The sequence below is a fragment of the Quercus lobata genome, chromosome 8 (assembly GCF_001633185.2).
Source record: "Quercus lobata isolate SW786 chromosome 8, ValleyOak3.0 Primary Assembly, whole genome shotgun sequence".
NCBI lineage: Eukaryota > Viridiplantae > Streptophyta > Magnoliopsida > Fagales > Fagaceae > Quercus > Quercus lobata.
This window is the reverse complement of record NC_044911.1, coordinates 54,426,622-54,453,073: the sequence shown is the minus strand read 5'-3', so window position 1 is coordinate 54,453,073 and position 26,452 is coordinate 54,426,622. Positions and strand designations below refer to the sequence as shown.

At 34.0% G+C, this 26,452-nt stretch overlaps 1 protein-coding gene and 1 pseudogene across 1 annotated transcript; one reads left to right on the top strand and one right to left on the bottom strand.

The window, feature by feature from the left end:
• The first annotated feature begins 6,274 nt into the window (after window positions 1-6,274).
• LOC115958125 lies at window positions 6,275-10,255 on the top strand (annotated as a pseudogene).
• Window positions 10,256-12,942: 2,687 nt separating this feature from the next.
• On the bottom strand, window positions 12,943-23,500 carry LOC115958127 (vacuolar protein-sorting-associated protein 33 homolog). Its single transcript, XM_031076490.1, has 20 exons — window positions 23,254-23,500; window positions 23,124-23,163; window positions 22,736-22,816; window positions 22,276-22,470; window positions 22,082-22,192; window positions 21,604-21,711; window positions 21,444-21,488; window positions 20,490-20,546; window positions 19,962-20,056; window positions 18,834-18,885; window positions 18,627-18,683; window positions 18,128-18,192; window positions 17,937-18,041; window positions 17,051-17,173; window positions 16,817-16,898; window positions 16,622-16,692; window positions 15,726-15,806; window positions 13,919-13,976; window positions 13,774-13,832; window positions 12,943-13,416 (listed from the first exon to the last, which is right to left on the bottom strand). The coding sequence occupies exons 4-20, from the start codon at window positions 22,375-22,377 to the stop codon at window positions 13,239-13,241; spliced, it is 1,449 nt and encodes a 482-aa protein (XP_030932350.1). The 5' UTR covers window positions 22,378-22,470; window positions 22,736-22,816; window positions 23,124-23,163; window positions 23,254-23,500; the 3' UTR covers window positions 12,943-13,238.
• Window positions 23,501-26,452: the final 2,952 nt, after the last annotated feature.

The window sequence follows — 26,452 nt, the reverse complement described above, 5'->3', positions numbered from 1 at the left end:
GGCCGGTCCACTCTGGTCCCCTTTTGATTGTGTGTTCATCATTGTAGGCCTTCCACAACCACTAGTAGCCCACCGAAGTCGGAGCATTCAGCCTACTAATCCTGTGCAGCATCAAAAACAAAATAAAATGGAAAGGAAACATACCCTCAGGATGAAGGCGATCTAAAGGGTTGGTAAAAGGTGGGAAGGGGGCATTACCCACATTAGCTGGGTCCCCAGCCCAATTTCCAGAAATAATAAAAAATTCTTTTTTCCAAAACTTGTCAAACAAGTTACAGCCCTTTATTAAACTATAGTAAGAGCCCCTAGACGAGAACTGGTAAAAACCAGCAGACTTCTTTATCTCCGAAGGCTTATAACAGTAAAGGAACTCGTCCACTGTAATTAGACAGTTCCCTTCCAGTGCCTCACACCATAGCACTTGCATGGCAACTATCGTCCTCCAACTATTGGGGTTGAGCTGGTTAGGTCTAATACCCAACCTATGGAGGAGGTCTCTGCAAAAGGAATTTAGAGGAAACCTAAGGCCAGCTAAAAGATAGGAAGTGTATACCCCTAAACCAAAGGAAGGAGAGCAACACCATTCTCCGACCTCGGGTAGACGAGGGTTAAGCTCCCTAGGAATCTAGTATCTATCTACAAGAGTTTTTAACTTAACAGTATCTAAGGTGGACGCTACCTCTAGGGCACAACTATAAATGACATTTTCTTCATCCTCTTCCTCGTCTTGAGGAGGGCTAGGTGGCTGTCTAGACGAGCTAGCCCCAGATCCAGAAGCCATCCTACGTTGTAGTTCCTAAAATTCCTCGAAGGGAATGCCAAGAACCCCAGACGAATAATGCTCGTCTGAAGAATCACTACAGGCTGTGCTACCTTCGCTACTCTCATAACTACCCTCACTCCTAGAAAAATCGTCCTGGTACTCATCTATCTCCCTCTCTAAACTACTAGACGAAAACATAGCTGAAATGAAGAAAGATTAAGACGAAAACCTAAAAAGGAAGAGGAAGTACCTGATAGAACTAGGAGGAGAGCTAGATGAGGCTCTTGGACGAGATGGCAGAAAGGAAATTGAGAGAAAAATGAGAGGCAAGAAAGGGAATGCACCTATTTATAGGCCCCAGAAACAGGGTCAGTGAAGCGACGCACACCATTCAAAAAGTGACATGTGGCGGTTCCTTTGGGAAGCGAGATCGACACAACAGGTCAACCAACAATTTCACGACATATGGCACACAAAAAATTAAAACTTGATTAAAATCATAAAAACACACATTAAATCACAACAATATCTTGGACGACCCCTTGAACAAGGGGGCAACTGATGGGATAAAGAAAAATTAGTTATCTCCAATTCATCCACAGGTCTCATCCAGGACCCAGAGAGCAAGCGGGATCAGAAATCACCCATGGATGAGAAGGATATCCATGGACGATGATGAGACGTCCAAGAACGACCAAATCGTCCATGAAATGGATAGACAAACGTGCAACACTGGGGAAATTCTCAATATCTTGGAACGGTTACCAAACCCATGATTATCGCCATAAATTCCTTAAATACTTAACTTCCATTAGCGGTTGTAACTTCTGTAGCAGTTAAGGAAGTTATGACTGGACTCATTGATTTCCACGAATCTTAGGGAAGTTATTAAGTTAATAACCGCTCCAAGGTTCTTTTTATAAGGACCGGTCTGAATCAAACCAAGGTAGGTACATTTTGAAATTTTACTCCTACAAAGTTGGAACTCCATTTTTGTGAGAAACTAACTTAGCCATCGGAGGGTGTTTGGCCGGTCAACTCCGGTCTCCTTTTGATTGTGTGTTCATCCTTGTAGGCCTTCCACAGCCACTAGTAGCCCACCGAAGTCGGAGCATTCAGCCTACTAATTCTGTGCAACATCATGTTACATTACTCTATATTTATTTATTAGATGCAAATTTTAACAAATCTACCGTTGAATTATATTCTCTTTTTATAGTCTACATGCTTGCAAAATTTTAAGATGGTTTAAGATCAATAACTCTGTCATCAGTCATGTGTTTAAATCTTAAGATTTTGCATTAAAAAATTTGCATAAAATATGGGATCAAATAATAAGTGGCATTTAATTGACACAAAACTTGATAAAAAGTTATTAGATAATATAACATTACTTATATGGCGTTTGATACGGGATAATGTTTTAAAATTCTCATGAATGTTTTAAAATTCTCATATTTGGTTTAAATCACGCTAGGGAATCAGATGCCAAGGGAATCTGGATTCCCCCTTTAAACCCCTCTCAGTAGGAGGAATGTGGATTTCCTTTAAAACATGTGGGTATCTAGATTTCCAAGTTTAAAGGAAATTGTATTTTTTATATTGACAATTTTAACCATTTTTCCTTATCATTTAAGTAATTAAGATAAAATATATAACAAATTATTAATATAGTTTCCTTTGTCTTTATCTTTTCCCACCAAAATAACATAAACAGGATAAACAGCTCTGTTGATGTATTCTTTAACATAGTTCTATTTAGGTTTCACGTGTGGACCAAAAAAAAAGTTTGAAGGGGACCCTCTATTATTACCAGGTATTCACTTTTGATGTTGTGTGTATGTTGCTCTACAAATTATTAATATTTTTTTATTATTATTTATTTAGAGGAATTTTTTTTTTAAAGGACTTGGTAGTTCACATTCAAATCTAAGGATAGAATGGGAAAAAAAAATAATTCATTTAACATTCTTAAGAATAAACCAAACATTATCATCTCACATTCCTAGGAATTTTAAGAGATTTTCAATAAAACCAAATATAGGAATAGCTACATTCTTAAGCATCTAGTTTGTAAAGAATCACGTTTTTAGAAATCTAGATGTCAAAAATAATATAAATTCTACCGTACCAAACATCACATTAGAGTTAAAACAAGGGAAAAGTCTTGTATCACAAAAGTCATAACTAGCCCATATAACGAGTATTGTGGCTTTTTTTTGTAACTTTTTTTGTGGCACTAAAAGGACTATAAAACAAAAGACAAGACGCCAAGATGGATGATATACATGGGCCCATATGCCCGCTATGCCGTCCACGTCACGGCTAGTCTTTTGGGCAAGATGCGTGGCTCCTTCGAAATGAATCAAGAGTGAGATAATGTGCTGACATGACATTTTGTGGTTTGTCTGTGTGGCATCAGGCATGTTTTGTTTTGCCGGCGCAACCACCTCATTGCCAACAAAGCTAGTTTTAACGCGTTGTTGACCAAACCCATCTTGACACGTTTGCACTTCGTTTATTTTATTTTTTTATTTAATCATTTGGTGTTATTGTTTTCATTTTACACACATCAAATATGTTATCTTAACTTATAATACTGTTTTTCACCTAAATCTTTGGCTTGTTTTCATTTTGATTTTTTACTTTAAAGATTCAAGTTCAATTCCACATTTATAATGTGACAAGATAAATGAAAGCTGATACTTAGAAAATATTTGTAAACAAAAATGTAAAGAGATATTACTTACTCGTAGAAGTCTTATAGTTTAATTGACATATTTCTATATACAAAGTTCTTGTGGATTTAAAAGAAAAAATAGTTCAAATTGTGGGGTTAGCATAAAAAAATTTATAAACAATGAGTAATTGGATCATATTTCCTTAGATTTTCATATTACTTTAACATAACATAAAATGATTATACCAATTACTTCTCCACAAGTTTAGGACATTACTATGTTTTCAATGTCACAAGTATTTAAATTCTCGTTGTATATATCTTATATTTTGTGGGAGAAAAAAAAAAAACAAAAAAGACATTCTAATATGTTTTGTACGGTTCGAACAATTCAGAAATGTTTAATTAAATAGTTTTTAAATTATCTGATGGTTGCTTTGCAGCATTGATATAGAGAGATATTACGTCTATAACATTTTTACAACATTTTTACAACAAATCACAAGTAGTTAGTTGTTATTGGTTCAATTTTGAAACTAACACTAAGATTATTTTTTTACCTCAAGAATTGAACCAATATTAATTAATTTAATAAATACCCCTCATTGTTTACGTTTTAGTTTTTAATCAATGCATAATATTTCCATAAAAAATGCATAATATTTCCGCCAGTTATTTTTGTGGTGAATTAAATTTAAACAATAATGAGTCATAGGTCATGAACATTAAAGTCTCATTATTTTCTATGGACCCAACTAAATATTACATATTCAGCGAAAAAAAAAATAAAAATAAAAACTAAAGGCCTGTTTGATACGTATGTTTAAACAACAGTTTTTAATTTTTTTAGAAATATGTATGTGTAAAAAAATGTGTAGAAATATGTGTAATGTTGTTTAAAAACTAAAAACATATGTTTAAGTTTATGGACCAAACGGGCTTAAATATTGCATGGAACATGACCGTTAACTTTTTAAATGTAAATTTCACCATCATTATATTATATTATAGACCATACAATAATAATATGGTCCAGTTGGCAATTAGCTATTGGTTAGTATGGTCTGGCTTAAATTCAAGTCGAGTGTAGCCAAGTCTTTCGAGGTTGGTACCTGGAAAGATCCTGGCCGTCCAATTGACAATTCTGCGTGGGAAGAAAAGGCAACTACTCTAATTATAACACACAAAAGCTGCCTGGTCCACAACATTGGCTTTCCTCGTATGGTCCAATATACCCTTCTTTTTTCTTCTTCTCTTTCCTTTTGTTTTGCTTAAATCCTTAAACCTTTATATTTTTCTGTTGGTTAAGGGAAATAAGATAGGCACAACTTTTGTTACAACTTTATACATGTGATTGTAAATAGTAAAAAAAAATAGTAGGATCTTGTGTAAAAATAATAGTTCATTAATTACAATTGTACATGTCATTAAGTTGTGACAAAATGTGTGATTATATAAAAACTATTTTACTATTTATTTTTTTAGCTTACTTCCAGTACTTTTTTAACTGAAATTTCCTTTTATTTTAATGAAAAACTGCCATATCACACACTAACTAAATAAAATGCGGAAATTAAAACCCACCACCACTTGTTATTGTGTATTTAAAACAAAAAGATGCATCTAGTTAAAAAAGTATTGGAGGTAAGCCAAACTCGTTTTTTTTAAAGGTTTTCAACCCATGACATTTACTCCTAATAATAGTTCTTTATCATCAGGTCAAGACACCCATCAGTTTTTGGTGTAAGCGAGAATTGAGCCTCAAATCTCTTATTTAACTATCAGATATTTTACTAGTTGAGCTAACTGGAATCCATATTTTACTATATTATTGGCAGAGCTATATTTGTAAAATCTCCCAAAAATATAGTTGAAAATTCTTTTGAACACGATTCAAAAGAGTTACAAACCTAGATTAAGAAGCTAAGTGCACATGTGTGTGTGTATAAAAGGAACTCGATCTCATGTTTTTACCAAATTAATCTATTCCCTACTCATGAAACATCACAAAAATTCTATAGACCAATAATGTAGTGAATTGAACTTTAGAGCCTTCAAATTTACGTCCCACTTCAAACCAAAAAACCTATTACTCGAATCCCCTCTGGGATAAATACAAATTAATACTCCCATTGGCTTTACAAATTGTTTTTACATCTTGGGAAACTTTAGAATTATTATTATTATTATTATATACTTTTTATAAAAATTCAAATAACTACTTTCCATTGAAATAAAACAAAGAAAAATCAATTCTAGAAGGTTCTAGTTCTGACTCATGAGTTATGACCTTGAAGAAAAGAAACCCTTGTATACTTTAGGAAGTTTTAATACATGTCAAAGTAAAAATCAATTGGATTCTCCAAGATGACTTTGTTTTGTTTTTATTGTTTTTAATGGAGATCTCGTACTTTTAATATCAAAAGGTAAAAATAGGGAAAAAAAAAATTAAAGGTTCTAGACATGATGTCCACATTATTGTTTCCAAAACTATGTTTTTTTCCGAAAGTAAAAGACAAACAAACCAACAAAAACATCCACATGTGAAAAATGAAATTAAAGAAAAAAACAAAACAAAACAACAACAACATATATGCAGAGGACAATATTGTCAAAAAATAATAAATAAATAAAAAATATATTGGTACCATCTCCCTCCATTCCAACTTCCTCACCAAACTGGTCAACAGGAAATCAAAAAGACTTAAGTAACCAATTTCCCAACTTGTGTTTCTAAAAATTTCTAATAATCCCATAATTAATTATATAAAACTTTCCTAAGGCTATGATTACATGTTAAAAATACTTCCATTTATTTATATATTACTATTAAAAAAATTAATAAATCTTTGTTCCATTCTTTCTTAAACCTCAAGTCTTTACAACCTTAAGACCTATCTTTCTTTCAGTTTCAGACTTCTCAGACATCCTCTGCAAAAATTCATGTGTTTTTTATCTTTCCAATTATACCCTTCAATTCCTTAACATATTTCCCAAACAATCCAATTCTCAAGCTCAAAACTTTTTTTTTTAAATAATAATTTTTTGTTTTCTTCTTATTGAATCGGGGCGACCCAGATGGGTCCGATGGAGGATTCTCAGGAGGGCGAGTTGCTTCTGAGTCGGCTCAGTGAGTCGACGAAGGCGATCTCTGAGTTATCGGATTGCCGAAACGTCTGCAAGAAGATGTATGGGAACTTGGTTCGGAGAGCGAAGCTGCTGAGTCCTTTGTTTGAGGAATTGAGGGACAGCGAGGAAGGGCTTGACGATGACGTTGTTAAGGCTTTTGAATCGCTCAGACTCGGTTTGGATTCTGCTACCCAACTTCTCAACTCGGTCAACGGTGGCAGCAAGCTCTATCTGGTACTTTTTCTTTGCCTTCTTTTTTTTTTTTTAAATGAATCGATTTCTGTTTGATTGCTGAGAATGAGAAAAAGAGGAGGGAAAGTGGGATTTCTTTGTTGGGGCTAAAATGGTGAAGAATTTGACCTTTTTTTAAAAAGAAATCATTATTCTATTTTATATTTGGTTTTTAACTCAAAAGTCAAAACACACACACAAGGAATTGTTGAACAGAAATAAAAGTTGGGTATATGTTATAGTTTGTGGTTTATGAGGATTGAATCGCATAAATAAAAGTTGGATATTTATGTCTATATTCTTGTTCAAAGTGTGATTTTGATATATGGGAGATCAGAGAGTTAAAAATTAAGAATCCAAGTGTGCCCATTGAATTTAGGAAGAGATTAAAACTACGACCTGAGTTTCTTATGAACCAATTTAGAATAATCTCGACCCATTTAATAGATATGTGACTTGTATAAATGATTTAATGAGTTTAATACACATGGATGGTCTTATGAACCACCATGTAATTGGTTGGAGGAAGACCTTGTTTTTAATAAAAACTGATATGGTTATAGATTTTGGAGTTCCTTTTCTGTTTAATGTACATGAATGTTGTCTTATCAAGTCGGATTTGCATATGTATGTTAAGAAATGAATTCCACAAAGCTTGGTTTTTTTTTTTTTGGCGGGGGTTGGGGGGTGGGGGTTGGTGTGGAGGGGGCGGGGTGCTTTGAGAAATGAGAATTGAATTCTTCTTTCCTTAGATGAATGAGTTCTGCATTTCACTGAAAAAGGTATGAGATGGTGATTACAGTTGCTTCTGTACTTAAACCGTGATTTGCTTAGCTAGAACTAGATATGGGCATTTTTGTTTTTGTTTTTTTTTTTTTTCAGGTTGTCTGGTACAAACTAAGGTAACCATCAATGCTACAAACTGTTAAATACATTTTCCACCCAGGCGTATGATACTTACTTTTACTGTGTGTAATTTGGCTTAATTTCTATTCTTGTTTCTCAACAAGTTGATTTTAAATCATTAGTTTTGAGGTATGAAATGTCCTACTTGTCACAGGCTCTTCAAAGGGAAAAGATTGCTCAAAAGTTCCACCTGGTGACAGAACAAATTGGAGCAGCATTGAGTAAGATTCACTATGATAAACTTAATTTATCTGAGGAGGTTCGCGAACAGGTACTTTTACAACCCAACTTATTTTGAAGAGAATTAACAGCATATAATTTTTACAAGCAACAGCATATAATTCAGCAGTAGTCTTTACCCTTTTAATTTCAATTTTAAAGAGTAAATAGTCCTAAATATTGTCTAAAATACTGTTCATAAATGAATTTTAACGTAAGTAACATTTAGTTGATTTGAAAGTTTTAACAATTGGTGGGACATTTTTCTATTTCTTTCAGATTGAACTAGTACATGCTCAATTCCAAAGAGCCAAGGGAAGAATTGACACACTTGATTTACAACTAGACATTGATTTAGCCACAGCACAGAAAGAAAAAGAACCTGACCCAGCAGTACTTAAAAGACTTTCTGAAAAGCTGCATCTCAAGACTGTCAATGATATAAAGAAAGAGTCACTTGCGTTCCATGAAATGGTTATCTCAAGCAATGGAGATCCAGGGGACTGCTTTGAAAAAATGTCATCCCTCTTTAAGAAGATTAAGGACTGGGTTCAGACTGAAAATCCTCAAGTGGAGACCTCTGAGGGTGAAAAGGGCTTGATTAAGCACAGATCTCCTGTTATCCCAGATGATTTCAGATGTCCAATATCTCTTGAATTGATGAAAGATCCTGTGATTGTCTCTACTGGACAGGTATAAACTGGCAGCTGCCTTCACAGTTTTAAGTTTACAACAGTTTATTTGTATCAGACTATCGGTAGTCATCACTAAAGAAATATTTACCTTTTTTTTGACAGACTTATGAAAGGTCTTGCATTCAAAATGGCTTGATGCAGGACATAAAACCTGTTCTAAGACACAGCAGACACTGTTGCACACAGCCCTAACTCCTAACTATGTTTTGAAGAGTCTGATTGCTTTATGGTGTGAAAGCAATGGTGTCGAGCTTCCAAAAAAGCAAGCGAATTGTAGAAGCAAGAAATCAGGAGGAGACTGTGATCGTGCTGCTATTGATGCCTTATTGGAAAAACTAGCAAATGGGAATATAGAACAGCAAAAAGCAGCTGCTGGTGAGCTCAGGTTGCTTGCTAAGAGGAATGCAGATAATAGAGTATGCATTGCTGAGGCAGGAGCCATACCACTTCTTGTAGAACTATTGTCTTCTCCAGATCCCCGGACACAGGAACATGCTGTTACAGCACTCCTCAACCTTTCCATCAATGAGAGTAACAAGGGAACTATAGTGAATGCAGGAGCAGTACCTGATATAGTAGATGTATTGAAAAATGGCAGCATGGAAGCTAGAGAAAATGCTGCTGCCACTCTTTTCAGCTTATCTGTAATAGATGAGAACAAGGAGGCAATAGGAGCAGCCGGGGCTATCCCAGCTCTTATAACATTGCTTTGTGAGGGGACTCCAAGGGGGAAAAAGGATGCTGCCACGGCTATTTTCAGTCTTTCGATCTATTAGGGAAACAAGGCAAGGGCTGTAAAGGCTGGTATCGTGACCCCATTGATGAGATTGTTGAAGGATGCTGGAGGTGGGATGGTGGATGAAGCACTTGCAATTCTGGCCATTCTTGCCAGCCATCTGGAAGGGAAGACCGCAATTGGTCAAGCAGAGCCAATTCCAGTAGTAGTGGAGGTTATAAGAACTGGTTTTGAACAGTTGAAACTATCAAAGGAGCTTGGTGCAGAGGAGGCATTGAAGGAATTGTCAGAGAATGGCACGGACAGAGCGAAGAGAAAAGCTGGAAATATTTCAGAGCTCCTCAACCAAATTGAAGTGGGTGCTACTGTTAATACATAAAATTCTAGCTGTATTTTAGGAGTTTGTTGGAGCCATCTTTTGCATGAAGAAAGTTTAATTCCTAGATATGTTTCAGAAAGCTGTGCAGGAAATCTAGTTATATAAGAATTTATGCGTGAAGAAAGCTCAATTTAGCGTTTCAGTTGGTGTTTATCTACAAAGAAATATGCTTAAGGATGGCATGTATCGGTTATATGGGAATGAAAAGCAGGAAAGATTGTCGACTGGAACACTTATAAATCTGACCAGCATGTTCAAGACCCAGCCTTTTGCAACAAAGGGCAGCATGGCATGAAAGTTTTCACAGAACTTTCATAGCATGCGGGTGGTCAAGTGTACATTTTTAACTCTACCTATATGCTTCATCAATTTTCTGTTGTTGTATATGGTGTTGTAGAAAGAGTTACGTCTCATATTCGTTTATTCATAATGACCAAATAAAATGTTACTTTATGGTAGCAGTGTCTGTGTTTATTACGGTGAGAAAATACTAGAAAAGCTAAATTTTCTGTTGCAACTTGCAAGTTTTACTTTGTTGTGGGTTATGGTGACGCCAGAACACTAAATTCTTTTTTCCATCTCTTTTTTTGGGGGGGTACATCATTAGTACTGCTATAATATCTCTAAAATTTCAATACTCAAAAATCCAAGAAAATTATTTTGAACATGTTACAAACCTAGACCAAGAAGCTGACTACAAATACCAAATAATTTTTCCATTGCCTTCACACTAGAGTGAGTTTCAAATTTGGTTTTTATTTTCAAGAATTTTTTTATTTTTTTATTTTTTATAATCACTTAGACTCCATCTGGTATTGATGTTATTGTTTATTTATTTAAAATGAATTTCAATCAAATTTGTAAACTGGATACATCAAGAGAAATTGCACTAGAAATGGAACTAGGACAATCTTCAATCCAAGCTACATAATTTAAAACATTCTTAAGAGTGTTTTTGCAGGTAAGTGACAGGCATGTTATCATTCCTTTTGAGACCTGTTTTACAAACCTCCTACACCAACCTCCCTTTGTTGCTTGAAAATAACTTCGTCCACTTCCATCTTATATAACTTCCATCAGGTGGTTTGCATTTTGTATCCTCCCCAGTGCAAGTTGGTTGCGTGATGGCCTGGTCATAGTGAAACCCTGCAAGGATGTTCGAAGCTCTCTTCACCACTTCTAAGTTTGACAGCTTCTTGCGCTCATGTCTAACTTCATTCCATCTAGTAGTTTAATGGAATTCATTTTCACTGGATTTAACTCAACAGGTAAAAGTCTTTCACCTATACCAAATATATATATATATATATATATAGCATCCTCCAAAGCCTCTGTTGCAAAAGATGATAATCCCTATTATCCCTATGATCAGACTTTGGTTGAGCATGACTCAATTACTACTCCAGACTTAGCTGAAGACTAATTTCTTGCTTCAGCTCTATAATTACAAAAGATGATACTATCAGTACATACTAACAAAATTGCTGAAGTCACTACTTACATCACTATTGTCTGCATATACCAACAAAATTGTTGAAACTATTGCTTACATCACTATTGTCAGCACATACTAACAAAGCTGTTGAAAACCTGCTGAATAGTAAAATAATCAAATTTACTATTCACTATTCAAATAATGCTTAATTTTGCCTACAAAAAGGCTGCTTCTCTTCAATTGTAATCGGAACTTAATTTTTAGCTTTCATACAAATATCTAATCTTGTAAGCTTTCTTTCCTACTTGGAAAAACCTGTTTCTACCTCTATTTCCTGTAGGCTATAAGTATTTGTTTTGACAATATTTTTTTTAAGGAGAAATTTTTTGACAATTTTTTTTATTTTTTTATTTTGTTTATGCTTAAGTATTGACTTATTTACTTTATTTTTTATAATATTACTTTAATATTTACTTGACTTGACTTTATTATTTACTTTACTTATATATAATATATTTACTTAGTTTTCTTCATTAATATATATATACACACACACATTAATTTCTTGCCTTGATCATAATCATAAAAAACAATTATAAAGAAAATGGGACATCATAGATTCAAATTGAGCAATTCTTGGACCACAACTTTTCTCACAATTTTTGCCACAACTTGCTCACATGGCAAGTTGTAAGCGGTAAAGTAAAAGTGATGGATCCACAACTCCAGACTTATCAAATGAGTAAGTTGTGGCAAAAGTTGTGGTCCTAACATTTTTTACTCAAATTTTATTATATGTATATAAAAAAAGAAGAAGAATTCCTCTATTAAAAAAAAAACACAAATAATAAGAATCTATCTCATAGAAACCTCATCATATTTGTTTTAGCAAGACATCTTCAAGCCGAAAACATTTATGTTAAAATAATCCTTTATGTAATTTTGATGTGCTGACTGGGCAATCTCTTTGATTAGCCTTAATTGAACATATATATATATATATATATATATATATATGTATGTATTGACAATAAATAGTTTTGGTAAGTTTGTAAAATGGTAACAAAAATTAATTTTAGCACTCTACACAAATTGCACGTTTAGGGATGTAAACAATCCGGTCCAGTGATCTTTTGCAATTTTTAGGACCGGATTGGTATATTACAACCCTTGACTAAACCTAACCTATAGGCCATTGGTCCCAACCGGTTTGGGTCCAATAGGTCCTAGTCAGTTTGGTCCAAATTTGGGTCTTGGGCTTGCACTGATTATGGGCTATTGGCAAATAATTTTGGGTTTTTTTTTTTCTAATTGATTCAAAAATGCCACATTCAACTTTTAGGCTGTTCTACCATTGCATTCTCTAATTTTCGGCAACTTTACTTTACTCCCCCTTAATCCAAACTAGCCATTACAGACAACATTATTACATTAATTAGACCATTCATAGCAAAAAAATAAAGTCCAAAAAACAGCCCAAGCAATATATGCAATTGCCTTGATCAGCCAGCACACAAATGCATTCTCTCTCTATCGGATTTGTGTGAACAAGGGTTTATCTTCTAACGGGTTTGAATTGGGGAAAGACCCAAATTAAACAGATTTCTCCGTCAGATCCAAGCATGTGTGTGATTTTTTTATAATAAAAAATTGTCATGTCATGTCCTCACTCTATTAGACACATAGACAAGAAAACTAACATAAGTAGTAAGAGGGACTATTATTGCTTATTTGTTAAAATTTAGGAACTAATAGCATGCATTTGAAACTTCAAAAATTAACAATGTATTTCACCCAAATTTAAACATTGTCTTTTGGACTTGTTGTGTACGAAGAAATAGCGTATATCAGGTGTTATATAGGTTGTAGATGAAAAGCAAGAAAGCTTGCTTCTAAAAATGAGGATGAAAATAGACATCATTGTAACTGGTTAATCAGTCTGGAACACTAAAGCAAGATGCACAATTCCATGAAACTTGTCATATCTGTAACAAAATTAATCTTTGATTGGCCATTTACAGTATAACTTCAAGAACAAAAAGACCATTATCACCGGTTAGTCAAATCAGGGCTGGTAATGACCTTCAGAAATTTCAAAAGTTTGAAGTTTGGAAGAACAGATTCCATATATGCAACAAATTTGACACGCCTGAGCACTGAGAAATCGAAGAGCGGAAATCTCTGCAAATGTTATGCCTCCAATGAAGACAACGAGAACTAGAGACCGCCTTCCATCAGCAACTCTGAATTATGTCAAGAAGTGTCAGAATAAAGGAGAGTATAGCATTTCTTTTTTCTTTTTTATTGGTAAGTTACACATGCACCAATGGATTTTGAAATCATGACCTCATCCTCAATCCCATACTTATATTAAGTGACATTATTGTATTTGAAAATAAAACTACAGTAAAAATTAGGGGGCAACTGCTTCAGCTATGGAAATGGAATGTGATACTGCTCCTTATATTATCAGCAAAGTCTAATGTTCATCTGCACAGGCTTATCATCATTAAAAGATTTGTTGTCACTAAAGACAAAATGACCCAACATAAGAAAGTCAATAAAGAAGAATCCTAGATACTAGGACGAGCTGAACATACTTGTCTATATTAGCTGAAGCCTGCAAGGGGTCATATGATGGACTGCTTGAGAATCTGCCCTGTAAAATAGTACAGCATACAAGAGTCACCTAAATTGCGAGGATAGAAAAGAGATCCAAAGAGTGCATGATCATGAGAAGTTTACCCTTTTTGTTTCTGAATGTGGTCCTGGTAGCAGCTTCAGGATTTCTTCTATAGGACGCCTGAAGGGTCAAATTGTTACTTTCAAGAGAAAATAAAATTTTCCTAAAAAGTTCAAATTCATAATCCAAAAGCAGCGAGAATCAATTGTGGTAATTGTTGTAAAAGACCAGTTAGAACAATTGTAGATATTGTCACAATGGTGTCTTGACTTCTATCCCATGAATGGAACCAAGACATTTCTATGGGCCACAAAATAAGTGGGGTATTCAGGGGGTTGAGGGGTTCAACAAAGGCCATTTTATGGCCATGTTCCAATGCCATAGGATCAGGAGATCAACATATTAGGCACCTGTCAGGTAATGAAACTTGTCTCAGACACCTTAGACCAAAAGACTTTAGCTACTATGCCACATACAAAGATAACATAGCCTTAACCCTCATTTGGGAGGAGGGAAAGAATGGAATTGAATGAAAAGAATAATTTTAGAATATTCCTTTCTTTCCCCCTGTTCGAGAGTTTTAACGAAGTCCATTCCCTTGTTCGGAAGTTTAAGTGAGAGGAAATGAAATGAGTAAAGATGGAACACTCATTCCTCTCTATTCCTTCAAAACTTCAAATTTTCATTCCCTCCAAAATTGGGAGGAATAAAAGGGAATGGAATGAAGTTTAATGAAATTTTTCACTAAAACTCCCAGAATACCCTTATATATTCAGCCATTTATTTTAAAAAAATGGTCTAATAGTAATATTGTGATAAAATGGTTTCATTCATTTCCCTCTATGTTACTCTCAAACAAGGTTAATTACCTTTCATTGCTCTATTTTAAAACTTCCTAACAACTTTACTTAATTTCATTTCATTCCTTTCCATTACTTAAATTCATTATATTCCATCTATTCCATGATTTATTCATTCCATTCCATTCCTTTATGAACTCCCAAACGAGTGTTAGAGAACTTTTAGCCAAAAAAAGCATAAAAACATAAAATTATAAAATTATTATTGGGAAAAAAAAAAGCCTTAGATCTCATCACAACTATCACTCTTTGCAGAACCAAACATGTGTAAACATTATATAAATACAAATGAGCCATCCTTGCTCGGTTACTCCACACATGATAGCATAATAAGCTTGTCTGTTACAGGTCTTCAAGGAAGAGGCTGTGTCCATCATGTTTCAAATATCAACAAAATAATAGCAATGCTCTCAATATAAAAAAATTTGGCAGAGTTTAAATGTGTGTGTGAAAATTTGGGGGAAAAAAACCTTCATATGTTATTTATGAAGACAATCAAGACACCCCCAGAAATTGAGGTATCACATGATGCGTGAGCTTTGATACCAAGACCCTCATTGGAGTCTAATCACTTAATGCGGCAATTTTAGAATTGTAAGGTTCTAAGGAACCTAGAACTAACTATGATGATTTAATATAAATCATTAAAGCATGATGGGATCACTGATCCACTTCAAGAGGCTGCTGCCAGTCACATTGGATTTGCTTTGGTTTGAACATTATAATGTTTCCTCTTTTTTCTTTTTTTCAATTTAGTAATATTAACAACAATACTAAAATAAGACCAGGATATATATATATATTAATTATTTTTTCCATTATTCGCCCCAAAAGTCAATTTGTAACAAGAATTAGGCTAAAGAGAATTGATGAATTAAGGCAATAATCTATCTTTTTTTCCTAGGTTAAAGGAAATAATATGTATTGCTGACAACAAGAACTTGTAAGAAACTTAGAAAATGACCTATCCAAAAAAAAAAAAAAATAGCAAATAAAGAATCAATCTGACCATCCAGACCGCACAGCATGCTGAACAAGACGAATACTAAGAGGTGCATATCCAGAAAATACGTAGGCAATATCATTCGGGCTGTTACATAAGAAAGCACATAAAAATTTAGTAAGAAACACAACAGTGCTATGGGGAAATACACACACCCACACAAATAAAATAAAATAAAATAACCTAAAAACATTTTACATGGCTAGATTCAGAATTAAGTGTATTATATTTTCCTATGTAATAAGGAACAGCTTGGAATGCATAAATATGGTGCAAGTAGTTCCAGAAACTGCGAATTTGTTTCAGTGACACCAAGAAATGAGAATCAAAAGAGATAAAGGGAGAGAGGGAAGGAGAGCCTTAATAGATATGAATTGTAAAACTGGCCAAAGAAAGAGCAGCCATATCCATAATTCATCATCATACAGCTTTCTAAGAAAAACTTCTAAATATATAAGCACTGGAATATGAAATCCACCATGAAAAGACCTATATAGAATTTAAAAGAAAATATTGAGCTTATAATCAAGTCCATCTTGCTATTATAGTTTACTTCTGCCCACCTAATAAGTGTTTCAGCATCTACCGAAGTAGCTTATGCCTATAAAAATTCTATGACGCTGTACAGTGCATCATCCCCCATAGTGTTTGGTTTTGCACACCATGAACAATAAGGTCATATAATTCTATCAAATGAGCCACCCCAGTGATGATTAAATAATGCAGGTGCTCACTTGTGCCATATTGCGAAATCTGGGTACGCTAAAAGGGCACAAATCAGTGTGAGGAATGTAAGACATGCAAGCTATGAGCCCACCACCCTAGACGTAAATGTGGACCAAACTCTTAATAATTTTCAATTATGAAGAAGAACCGAATCACAAGGTCAAATAGAATAATACTTGGCTGTATCAGTGTCCTCAACAACAAGTTGTAGAGCACGTTTAATTGTCAGCCAGTTGCTTTTTGACTCCTGCAAGGTTAAGATGATGTTACCATGAATCCAATAATTTGATAAAATCCAGTTAACATAGCCAGTTGACTATAAAAATCAAATATAGGAAATGCTTGATTATAAAGGCAAAATGACACCAAACCTGCTTTCTGAGCAACCCAGCTTTTTCTAAATTATTCAGTGTCGCCATGTGCTCAAATCCATAGCTGTGGAGTAGTTCTCCCCTAGACCAAGAGTTGAAACTAATAAATCAATAAAAATACACATCCACAGTAGTACATAGGTAAAAATTGCTACAAAATTCAATTGCCAACAAAATCAAAATATGTAAGACCCCAAGGAATTAACAGTAATGATAATATGCATGAAGTCTTGCCTCAAATAGTCAAACTGCTTTTTGGGCAACCAAGAACTTGTAATGGAAAATAAGATGAGAAGGCGTAGGACATTGACAAGAGGCTCCTGCTTATGGATCAATTCTTCAATGTACTCAAAGCATCTGCATTAGTTTCATGCTTTTGGAAATTAGGATAGGGGACTGAGAATCCATAATTCGTATTTATGACAAATTGAGAGTTGATCTTGAGAAATGACTTGAAGATACCAAAAATGCATAGATTTTAGTAACCAAAGAAAGATTATAAATACAATTGCTTAAAAAGAAAAAAGAAAAATGAAATGCCATTTCAGTTATTCCATATGATACAAGTAGCACAGGTCAGAAGACTCAGAACAGGTACTATCACCAATCAAAAAGGGGGGACATTTATTATTTATACTTGATTGAATTTTGAAGTGCGCTGCACCTAAAAGATGCCAGCACAGTTCGTCAATCCAACCAAAAAAAAAATTTCTTTGAGTAGAGTGGTTGGATAGCTTTGATGCATTCCAAAGATGACAAACAATAATCTGGTTTTAGGTTAAGAAAAATTGGCGCTTCTGGAAAGTCAAACACGTGTCAGGAACAGAAAGATCATAAGCTGATTGTTAAACAAACAAGCATGATAATAACATAATAACTACATGGCCATAGGCAGCACATCAACCCTTAGTCCTGAAATTCAGTAAACATGATAATAACATCATAACTACATGGCCATAAGCAGTGCATCAACCCTTAGTCCTGAAATTCAGTAAACCATTTACTACCCAATCAGCATGCTTTTGCATTGAGTATATTCACATATATTATAAAGCGAAAAGCATATAATCAACACATTAGGTCTTCAAAAGTTGGAGATAACAGTAGAAATTGTGCTCACATGTCATAACTCTGTGCCTCAACAATTGTGTGTTCCATGTCAGGTTGCCCAAGAGAGGCTGGCTTTGATGTGAATGTCGACAGATGCTGAGCAAGATTTATGTGCCTCTGAAGCAACAAATTCCAGAAAATTAAAATCAATTGGAAACACATATTGATCTCGAAAATGAAAAATTAAAAGTAGGAAAATACTTAGTCATTTCTGGCAATGAGTTCAGCTTTTTGACAAAGTCCTTTAATTCAGAAACTGACTGTGTCTGTGCACAACATAGCAGTACGTTAGAAAACATTTACAAAATCATTTAACAGTCTAGAAAGGAAGGTATTGAGATACTGATTGTGTTTTGTGGAGAGAACAGTATGTGTGGTATAATACAAGAAGTTGAAAGTGCACATCATCTAACACATAAATAATCTTCTTCTTTTTGTTCATAAGTAAACAATCACATAACAATCATGTTAATCCCCTCAATTATGGGTTGAACTATTCAACCATGCATGCAATTACATCCAAACAAGTAAGTAACAACTATAGCTAATACATATTTTACTAAGGTACTTGAATTTTATAGCAGTGAAGTTGGACAAATGTATTGTAGAACTAACATCAGTCTCAAGGAAATATTCAAGTTTGCATCAATCATAAACACAAAAGAGACAGCAATGTTCAGATGTTAAACCATTCACTTACAGTTGTTGTCACTTCTGTGTAGTCCTGCTTCATGGATGTTGCTTTCTGACGTAGAATCTGCAATCATACTGCAGATGGCAATTAAGAAAATAGAACTCCAAGAAGAATAATGGAAATTTTTTTTTAAACAACTGACAAGAGACAGATTTGGAAATTGAAGTATAAGCTATGATTGCAAGTAATGTAAACTGGTTTAAATAGATCAACCTGGACAACAACTTCGAAGTTGAGATCCTGTATCTCCTTAAACAGCTTGTCACTAACAAATTTAGACCATCAGCAGTAAGTGAATGTGACAAGAAGGAAGAAGAGAAATAAGGTGGAAATAAAGAAGAGGAAAGGAACTAAAAAACCAAGAAGGAAAAGATATATTTAGTGAAGGCATTTAAAACAACTTGCAATTCTTGCATCAACATATAATCCTAGAAAAATAGAATAAGTAAATAAATAATAGCTTGGCACCAAATTGATGTTTTCCCTTATGTACCTACAACTAACAGATGGTATGCAAGATATCAACAACATTAAACAGTTGGAGCATCTAACATTCTAAGGTGCATCTGTAAAAACTAGGGAAGTAATATAATAACTATCTTAGGACTAAAGGGCTTTGTGGAACTGTGGAAGTGAATCTACAAAAAAGGACATTCCACACGACATTAGAACATCCAAGGCTTAGCCGCCACAATTTTACCCCCAAAATTTCATGAGTATTAGTGATTAGATATAGTACAGAGATATTAGCTTTTTCATCCTTAAATGGTTATTCTGGAAAATAAGCATTTCATAAAAAATAAAAGAGAGAGAGAGAGACAACAAAAAGAGCATAAACATTTTGAAACTCAATTTTTGGAATTCTTAAGATGCTTTGTGATATGCTCATGTGAAACCGAAGGTTTCTTTATTGCTATCCTCATAGGATCTGCAGAATTTTGTACTCTTTGTTCCCTCATTTGTATGCCTTTCTAGTAAATTATGCATATCATATTCTAATACAATTATTTGATCCATACGTACGATAAGTTTAGAAACTATTTCGAACGGTACATAACTAAATACACACACATACATAGCTTCATGGAGAATTTGAGGCTTAGCCGCCAAATTGAACGTAATATTTAGCCATATCTTAGAAAAAAAATCAGTATAACTAGAAACAAAAATTAAAAAGAATAAAGAACATGACTTTGGATTGAATAGATGGAGGAAAAGAATCATGTCGCTGACCATGATTAGTTTATTGAGGATCTGTGGCTAACCCCAAAATTTTGGAACTAAAGCTTGGTCGTTGTTGTCAAGAGCAGCAAGATATATCAAGCAGAGACAATAATTTACCTTGAATTAAGTGGAACTTTTATCTTTTTTCCCTCTTGTTGGAGACCCATGATAGATGCATCCAGCTCCACAGAACCATTATTGACATGCAGACACTGCAGTAAACGTATTAGAGAGGTTATAACAAAATTGATATAACCAGAACCAATAGGTATCCCATTTCAGGCCCATGCAAGAAAGTAACAAAAATCATTTTTCTTAAAAGATTGAGCTTTAATGATTTAGCTTGAGCATAAATAAAACTAAAACAATCTGATGGTCATGCAATTAGAGGTTCAGTAGTCTCACAAGTCCATGTAATGTAATTTTGACCAGAATGGATATAAGATAAAGGAAAAACACAATGTTAAAAACAAAGTCAAATTCTTAATGGAGGAGGAGTTTTCACCAAGCTAATTGAATTTGTATAAGAACAATATGAGGACCATAAATCATTAAACTTGTCAATCACATCATTCCAGGGTCATAACTATCATGCCAGGTAACAATTATGCATTGCATAAGTATGGGCCAACTTCCTCTGCTTACCTCATCAAGTAGCCCCTCATATGTTAATTGAGACAACATAGGAGTAACCATGTCCACCTGCAACCGAGGAATTGTCAACTTTAAGCAACAGCAAGGATCTATAATATCATAGACATTATAAATCTACAACTAAGCATTGCAAAAGTAGCTCAAAAATGAGAACTCATTTAAAACCTTCTCTTTTTTTTAATATGTGAATCAGATTTTGAAGTGTGCCAAACTGCCAGCTCTTAATAAGAACTTATGATTCCTTTCTTTATCATCAACTTCTCTATATTTCTCTACATTCTTCTTCCGATAAGAAACTGGATTTGTGGTATTACAGAACAGAGTAAGCATTTAAATCTGAAATTCTTGACAAGAGCCTACGGAAATAAATTATTTGGAAATTGATTCATTTTTAATAACAATACAGATTCAACTCTAAAACAAATTAAAACCAAACCCACAAGCCAATATTTTAATGAAGTTAAGTATATGAAGTATTGGTTTTTTTAATTTACTGTAAAGGGTATTTTTATTCATTTTCATTTTGGGCTTATAGTACAGTTAGTTGTGCTTAGTCATCTTCTTCTCTCTCTCTCTCTCTCTCTTTTTTCTTTTTTTTTTTTCTTTTGAGGTCGCACTTAGTCATCTTTTGGAATATAGGTTTTTCAATTTAATGTCATTTTTGGTCCCTTTTATTTCGACATGTAGTGCACTGAGTTGTCTTTAGTAAACTTTTGGCTTATATTTCATGTCATTTTTAATCTCTCTATTGGATTAATTCTAGGACCAACCATACATGGCTTGTTCTCCAATTCGACAAGGTTTTAAAATTTGCTTGTCCTCCAGGCATAAGGTAGGTTAAGAAAATACACAATTTTTAAACACATGGTTGCATATCATTTGCAACTAGCATGACTTCACATCAGAGAACATGCGGTAAAATAGAGGGAACGAAGAAAAGGTTACCTCCCTATCTAAAAGGATGAGTGTATTTATCTCTGGCACAACCATCTGTAGTAACGAACAAAACATTAGTGAGAGGCAGTGAAGTGTGCATCATTTTATAAAAATGCATTTTTTTCAACTTAGTTTGCATAAAAAGGAGCTTGAAGCGGTAGATAATTACATCAGGTGAGTTAACAGGTTCCTCTGCTTGCATACGGTTTAGAATGTCTGCAACACGCACTGATGCTTTGCCTTTGGATCTCACGTTTGGTATCACTCCAAAAGAAAACTATAATACATAAATCGATGCAAACCTTTCAGGTAAATGCAAAAATATACAAGAAGAGCATATAACCATATTAAATATCTGCATTCATAAAAGATTTATTATATTTCAAATAAGTATTCTCTCTTTATAGGTCAAATTATTTTAAAGTTTCATCCCTTATATGAATGAACTAAATTACATTAGTAAAATCTCACAACCTCAGGCTTTAGCGATATGCCAAAGTGAGCTTGTATCACCATCGACTTGGCTTTCCTAAGATGTACGGAAAAAAAAAATAATAAAAATCAAAAAATAAAATAAGACATCAGAAGCACAAAGAGAAATAATTAATAGAAATCAGTAGAACGGACAAAAACAAATTTTTACGTACTTTATAAGCAAGGTCGAGTTCAAATGATAATACATCCTCGTCCAATGGAACTATGTACAATGGGTACTCCCCTATAGTCATCAAATTATAAGCATTTTCCTCTTCAAGGATCTGCAAAACCAAAGGCTACTCACCATAAATACATACACATAGCTTGGGTTTTACAAACAGAAAGACTGCCAACAAACATTTACCTTCTCACATACAACTGTGCAGCGAGGGACAAAATAAACAAAGTATTCCCTTTGAAGTCCCTTCGATACATCATCGTGAACATTCAAACATATGAATTTCATTAAATCAAGCTGAGAACGGACAAGGTAAACCACTTTGGTGCAGTCAGTTTGAAGGGGTTCAGCTGAAAGATGCCGCAAGTCAACCCCATGTTCCTGTTTGTAATTAGCAGAAATTTCTCAAAAATAGCAGCCACTTATTATCAATAATTCCAATTCATTAGAGCTCTGCTAGTTTCAGCCGGGCTATACTTTTCACCAGCAAAATATTTTCAAAGATAAAATACTGAATCTAAACAAAGCTATTTATAATGATTCCGAAAAAATCTAAAATCAAGTGCACATTGTAATGACTAAGTGTAAATTTCTTCATATAATCTAAATTCCATTGAAGATGTAAGTATAGTTTGAGACAAAATGCCTTTAGAAGCGAAGTTTGTATGATTGATGAGAAAGAACTCCCGAGCTTCGGATCAATAACCAAGCACTTTTTCCATCGAATCTATAAATCCATGAAAATTTAAATACATACATAAATAAATAAATAAATAGATAAATCAATATTTATCATCAATTTCAACAAAATTTCAAACACTAGAATGTTCCGAGTGATAAACAAGCAATGCGAACTGAATTAGAATCCTAAATCCGATGTTCCTCAATGTTTGGGAGCCAGGAAAGCATAGATACCACTTATAAGTTATAACTGAAAAACAGCCACAGACTTATACTAACTATATAATTTTTTCTCGGGAACCAAACAGAGAAATGATAAAGAGATAGAGAGAAAGAGAGAAAGAGAGACTCACATTCTTGATGATGTTTAGGAGCTCCTTCTGTGACTGTTCTCTGAATATGAACCAAAGACCAATTAGCAAACGAGAATTGAATTGTTGTTATAGAAGTTGATTGCTGTGGAAAAATTAGGGTTTAGCGTACCTGAGAGATGTGAGATTGATAGGAGCATTATCTAGGTTCGGAATCTTCCATTGGAGCGAAATTTCTCTCTGTCCTGGGAATTTCTCTCTTCTTCGTTGGCACAAGAAGACGATCGCAGAAGTTGAAAGCTTCGAATGGGCCTGGACCCTGTTTCTTGGGCTTTCATGATTTGGGCTTGGGAACGAACCGAGCTGAACAATATCAAAGCTTGGTACATCTTTGATTTTTTTTCGCACTAACACTAATTTTCAATTAATTTTGTTAGTTAGTATTATTTTTAAACCATTTAGGAAATTAACGTATAAGAAACTAACCATAGAACTCGATTTTACTGTAACAACTCAAGTATCATAGACTCGATTTCTATGAAATCATTTGGAAATCGAGTCTTATGAACTTGAGTTTCACAAAAGAAATCAAAACTTAGGGAAGCTCAAATGGAGAACTTTGGTGATAGATCAAGACCCAAAGAGACCTAGAGTGATAGATCAAGACCCAGAGAGAAAATCAACAACAAGAATGAAGAAACCCACCCAAAGACCCCGAGAGCTTGATTTCAATCGCCGCCACCACCACCTAGTTTTGATATCTCTAGTTTGTTGGATTTTTTTGTCTTCATGGTTTGGGTTTCGTTAGAAAGTTCTCTTTGGTTTGATCTCTCTGCTTTTTGTAGTAAGGTGCTTTGGTTTGATCTCTCTATTTGATCTTTCTCTGTTTTTTTGTCTTTGTGTGTTGGGTTTCTAGGTTTGATATTTCTTCGTGGGTTTTGTTGTTTGATCTCTGTTTGTTCTTTGTTTTCTGGTCTTTGTGTTTTGGGTTTCTGGGTTTGATCTTTCTTCGTGGGTTTCGTGGTTTGATCTCTGTTTTGATCTTTGTTTTCTGGTTTTGTTGTGGAACTCGAGTCTCACAAACTCGATTTTCACGTGAATTTTCATGATACTCGAGTTGCTACAGTGAAACCAATACTCGAGATATTAGTTTTCTAAATAGTTTCGAGTATTAGTTTTCTAAATAGTTTGGAAACTATGCTAACTAACATAAATTTTTTAAAATTTGTTATTTTGAAAAAAAATCCATACATCTTTTATCAAATAAGTTCACAAAAAACTCATGACTAAGTGTATGTTTGGCATGATTATTTTTGCCAATTTATTTTACTATTTAGTTTATTTTTGCTACTATTCATGGGTCTCATTACATTTTTTGGTACTATTTATGGGGTCCCATTATACTATTTCAACTAACATTTACCTTTATTTACAGTACTTTCAACAAAAAGTTTTCATTTTCAGTAAAATAAGCGGATTCCAAATAAATCCTTAAAATTGTTTTTATAAATTTATAAATTTTAACTAAGAATAGACTATTTATATTTTTAATAAATGATAAATAATAGTAATTTGATATCGTATGAATATATTTACAAACTTACATAATTCAATTTTAAGTCTATTGAAGAATATTTTGAGGCAAGTATAGATATTAAAATATAATACTGTATATAAGCTAAATCAAGTTTATATTAATGTTAATGAGTTTGTTCAGAAAGTTATTATTTTGTTTGAGCTTAACTTGTTTAGATTTAAATTTGACTTTTTTGTTAAACTAATATACATTAACAAACTTTTTCTTAAGCCAAACTCAATTTTTTTTTTTTTTTTGATGAGTAGCTAAACTCGAGTTGTTCCTAAATAACATTGTTCTTTTACAACCTTAAGCAAACAAGAAATTTGTCTGAGCTATTCATAAAAATTATCGATAAATGTGGTGTAGTTATTAGCATATCTACAAATGTTAAATAAAGTTATGAGTTCGGTTAATTCAACTAGTAAAATTCTTTAATGGTTAAATACAAGATTATTTAGAATTTAATCACTGTCTACGCAAAAAATTGAGTAATAATCATAATTCATAGGTTAAAAAAAAAAAAGAAAAAGAAAAAGAAATCCAATCGGTGCTCCAAATCAAACAAAATTGGAGCACCCTAAACAAACCCCCAAAATCCCCTCCAACACACTTCACTCTTCGGTTAACTCAACTAGTAAGCTCACTCCCTAAAATCCAAAAAAAGGAGGAATTTCCAGGTCCAACACACTTCACTCTTCACACTTCACTCTTCGGTTAACTCAACTAGTAAGCTCACTCCCTAAAATCCAAAAAAAGGAGGAATTTCCAGCTCCTCATGGCGATACCCAAGGTAAGTTTAGTCTCTTAGTTCTTTGTTGTTTTTGGCATAGGGTCTGTTTTTAAGCGTGTAGACTTGCTGTCTTTCAGGTTGTAGGCATTCAGAACATGGGGAATTCGTGCTTCATGGCGGCCATATTGCAAATGGTTGCTCACACGCCGGAAGTAAGAGAGATATTAGCACGGCATCAATGCCGGTCTAGGGAATGGGAGTTTTGTCTGCCTTGTATTCTTCGATCGTTATTGGATGCAATCCAAGACGAACAAGTGCATGTAGTTTCACCGCTCCAACTTTATAAATCTTTACCTGGTTGTTTCCAATCCCTTTAACTTGTTTATAATTTTTTTTTTTTAAATAAATTCTAATTAGGTTACTCCCATCTTTTGCAGTTTTTGTTGGAAATTATTCCCCAGGAGACCAATATGATGCCGGGGAGTTCTTTCAATTTTTTGTTGAGCAAATGGCATTGTCTGGATCAGATATTAAACCCCTTTTTAGAGCCGATTTCATTCAGAAGGTATATTTTTTCATGGTTGCATTATTTCAATTGTGGTATCTTAATAGTTTGATTGAATTAGTTGACTTGCAATTACAACGATTACATTTACATTTTACCTTTCCACAGTTTGAATTAGTTAAACTTAATCTTGTAAACCAAATCCATGTATGGTTCAATTCTAAAGCCTCAATTTCTTTATCCATGGCCTCCATCCATTCAGAATACTGGACAGCCTGATGGAAAAAAATCATGTCCTGGTGGAGAAGAGTTATGGTGGATATGAAGGCTTTATATGTTGGAGAAAGATTGGAAAGTGTATGGTAGGAGTAATGCTGCAAATAACTAGGTAATTTATGGTGTCTATTAGACCTTCTAACAGGTATGGATGAAGGAAGAGGAGCTGTAGGAATGAAAGAATGAGGTTCTGCAGGTTCTGCAATAGTAGATTCTGCAGGTAAGCTAGTAGGAAGATTAAAGGAAGTATGTGTAATGCCGGGAACAGACTTAGGAAAAAC

Bases quoted from the DNA above. Each gene is read 5' to 3' on its own strand.
- LOC115958127 (XM_031076490.1), bottom strand. From the start codon at position 22,377: ATGAAATTCATATGTTTGAATGTTCACGATGATGTATCGAAGGGACTT. The intron at 18,042-18,127 runs GTATTTTCCTAC...GTTGCTTCAGAG, and splicing joins TCATTGCCAGAAATGACTAA to GCACATAAATCTTGCTCAGC. The intron at 17,174-17,936 runs GTGAGCACAATT...AAACTAATGCAG, and splicing joins GAGGCACAGAGTTATGACAT to ATGCTTTGAGTACATTGAAG.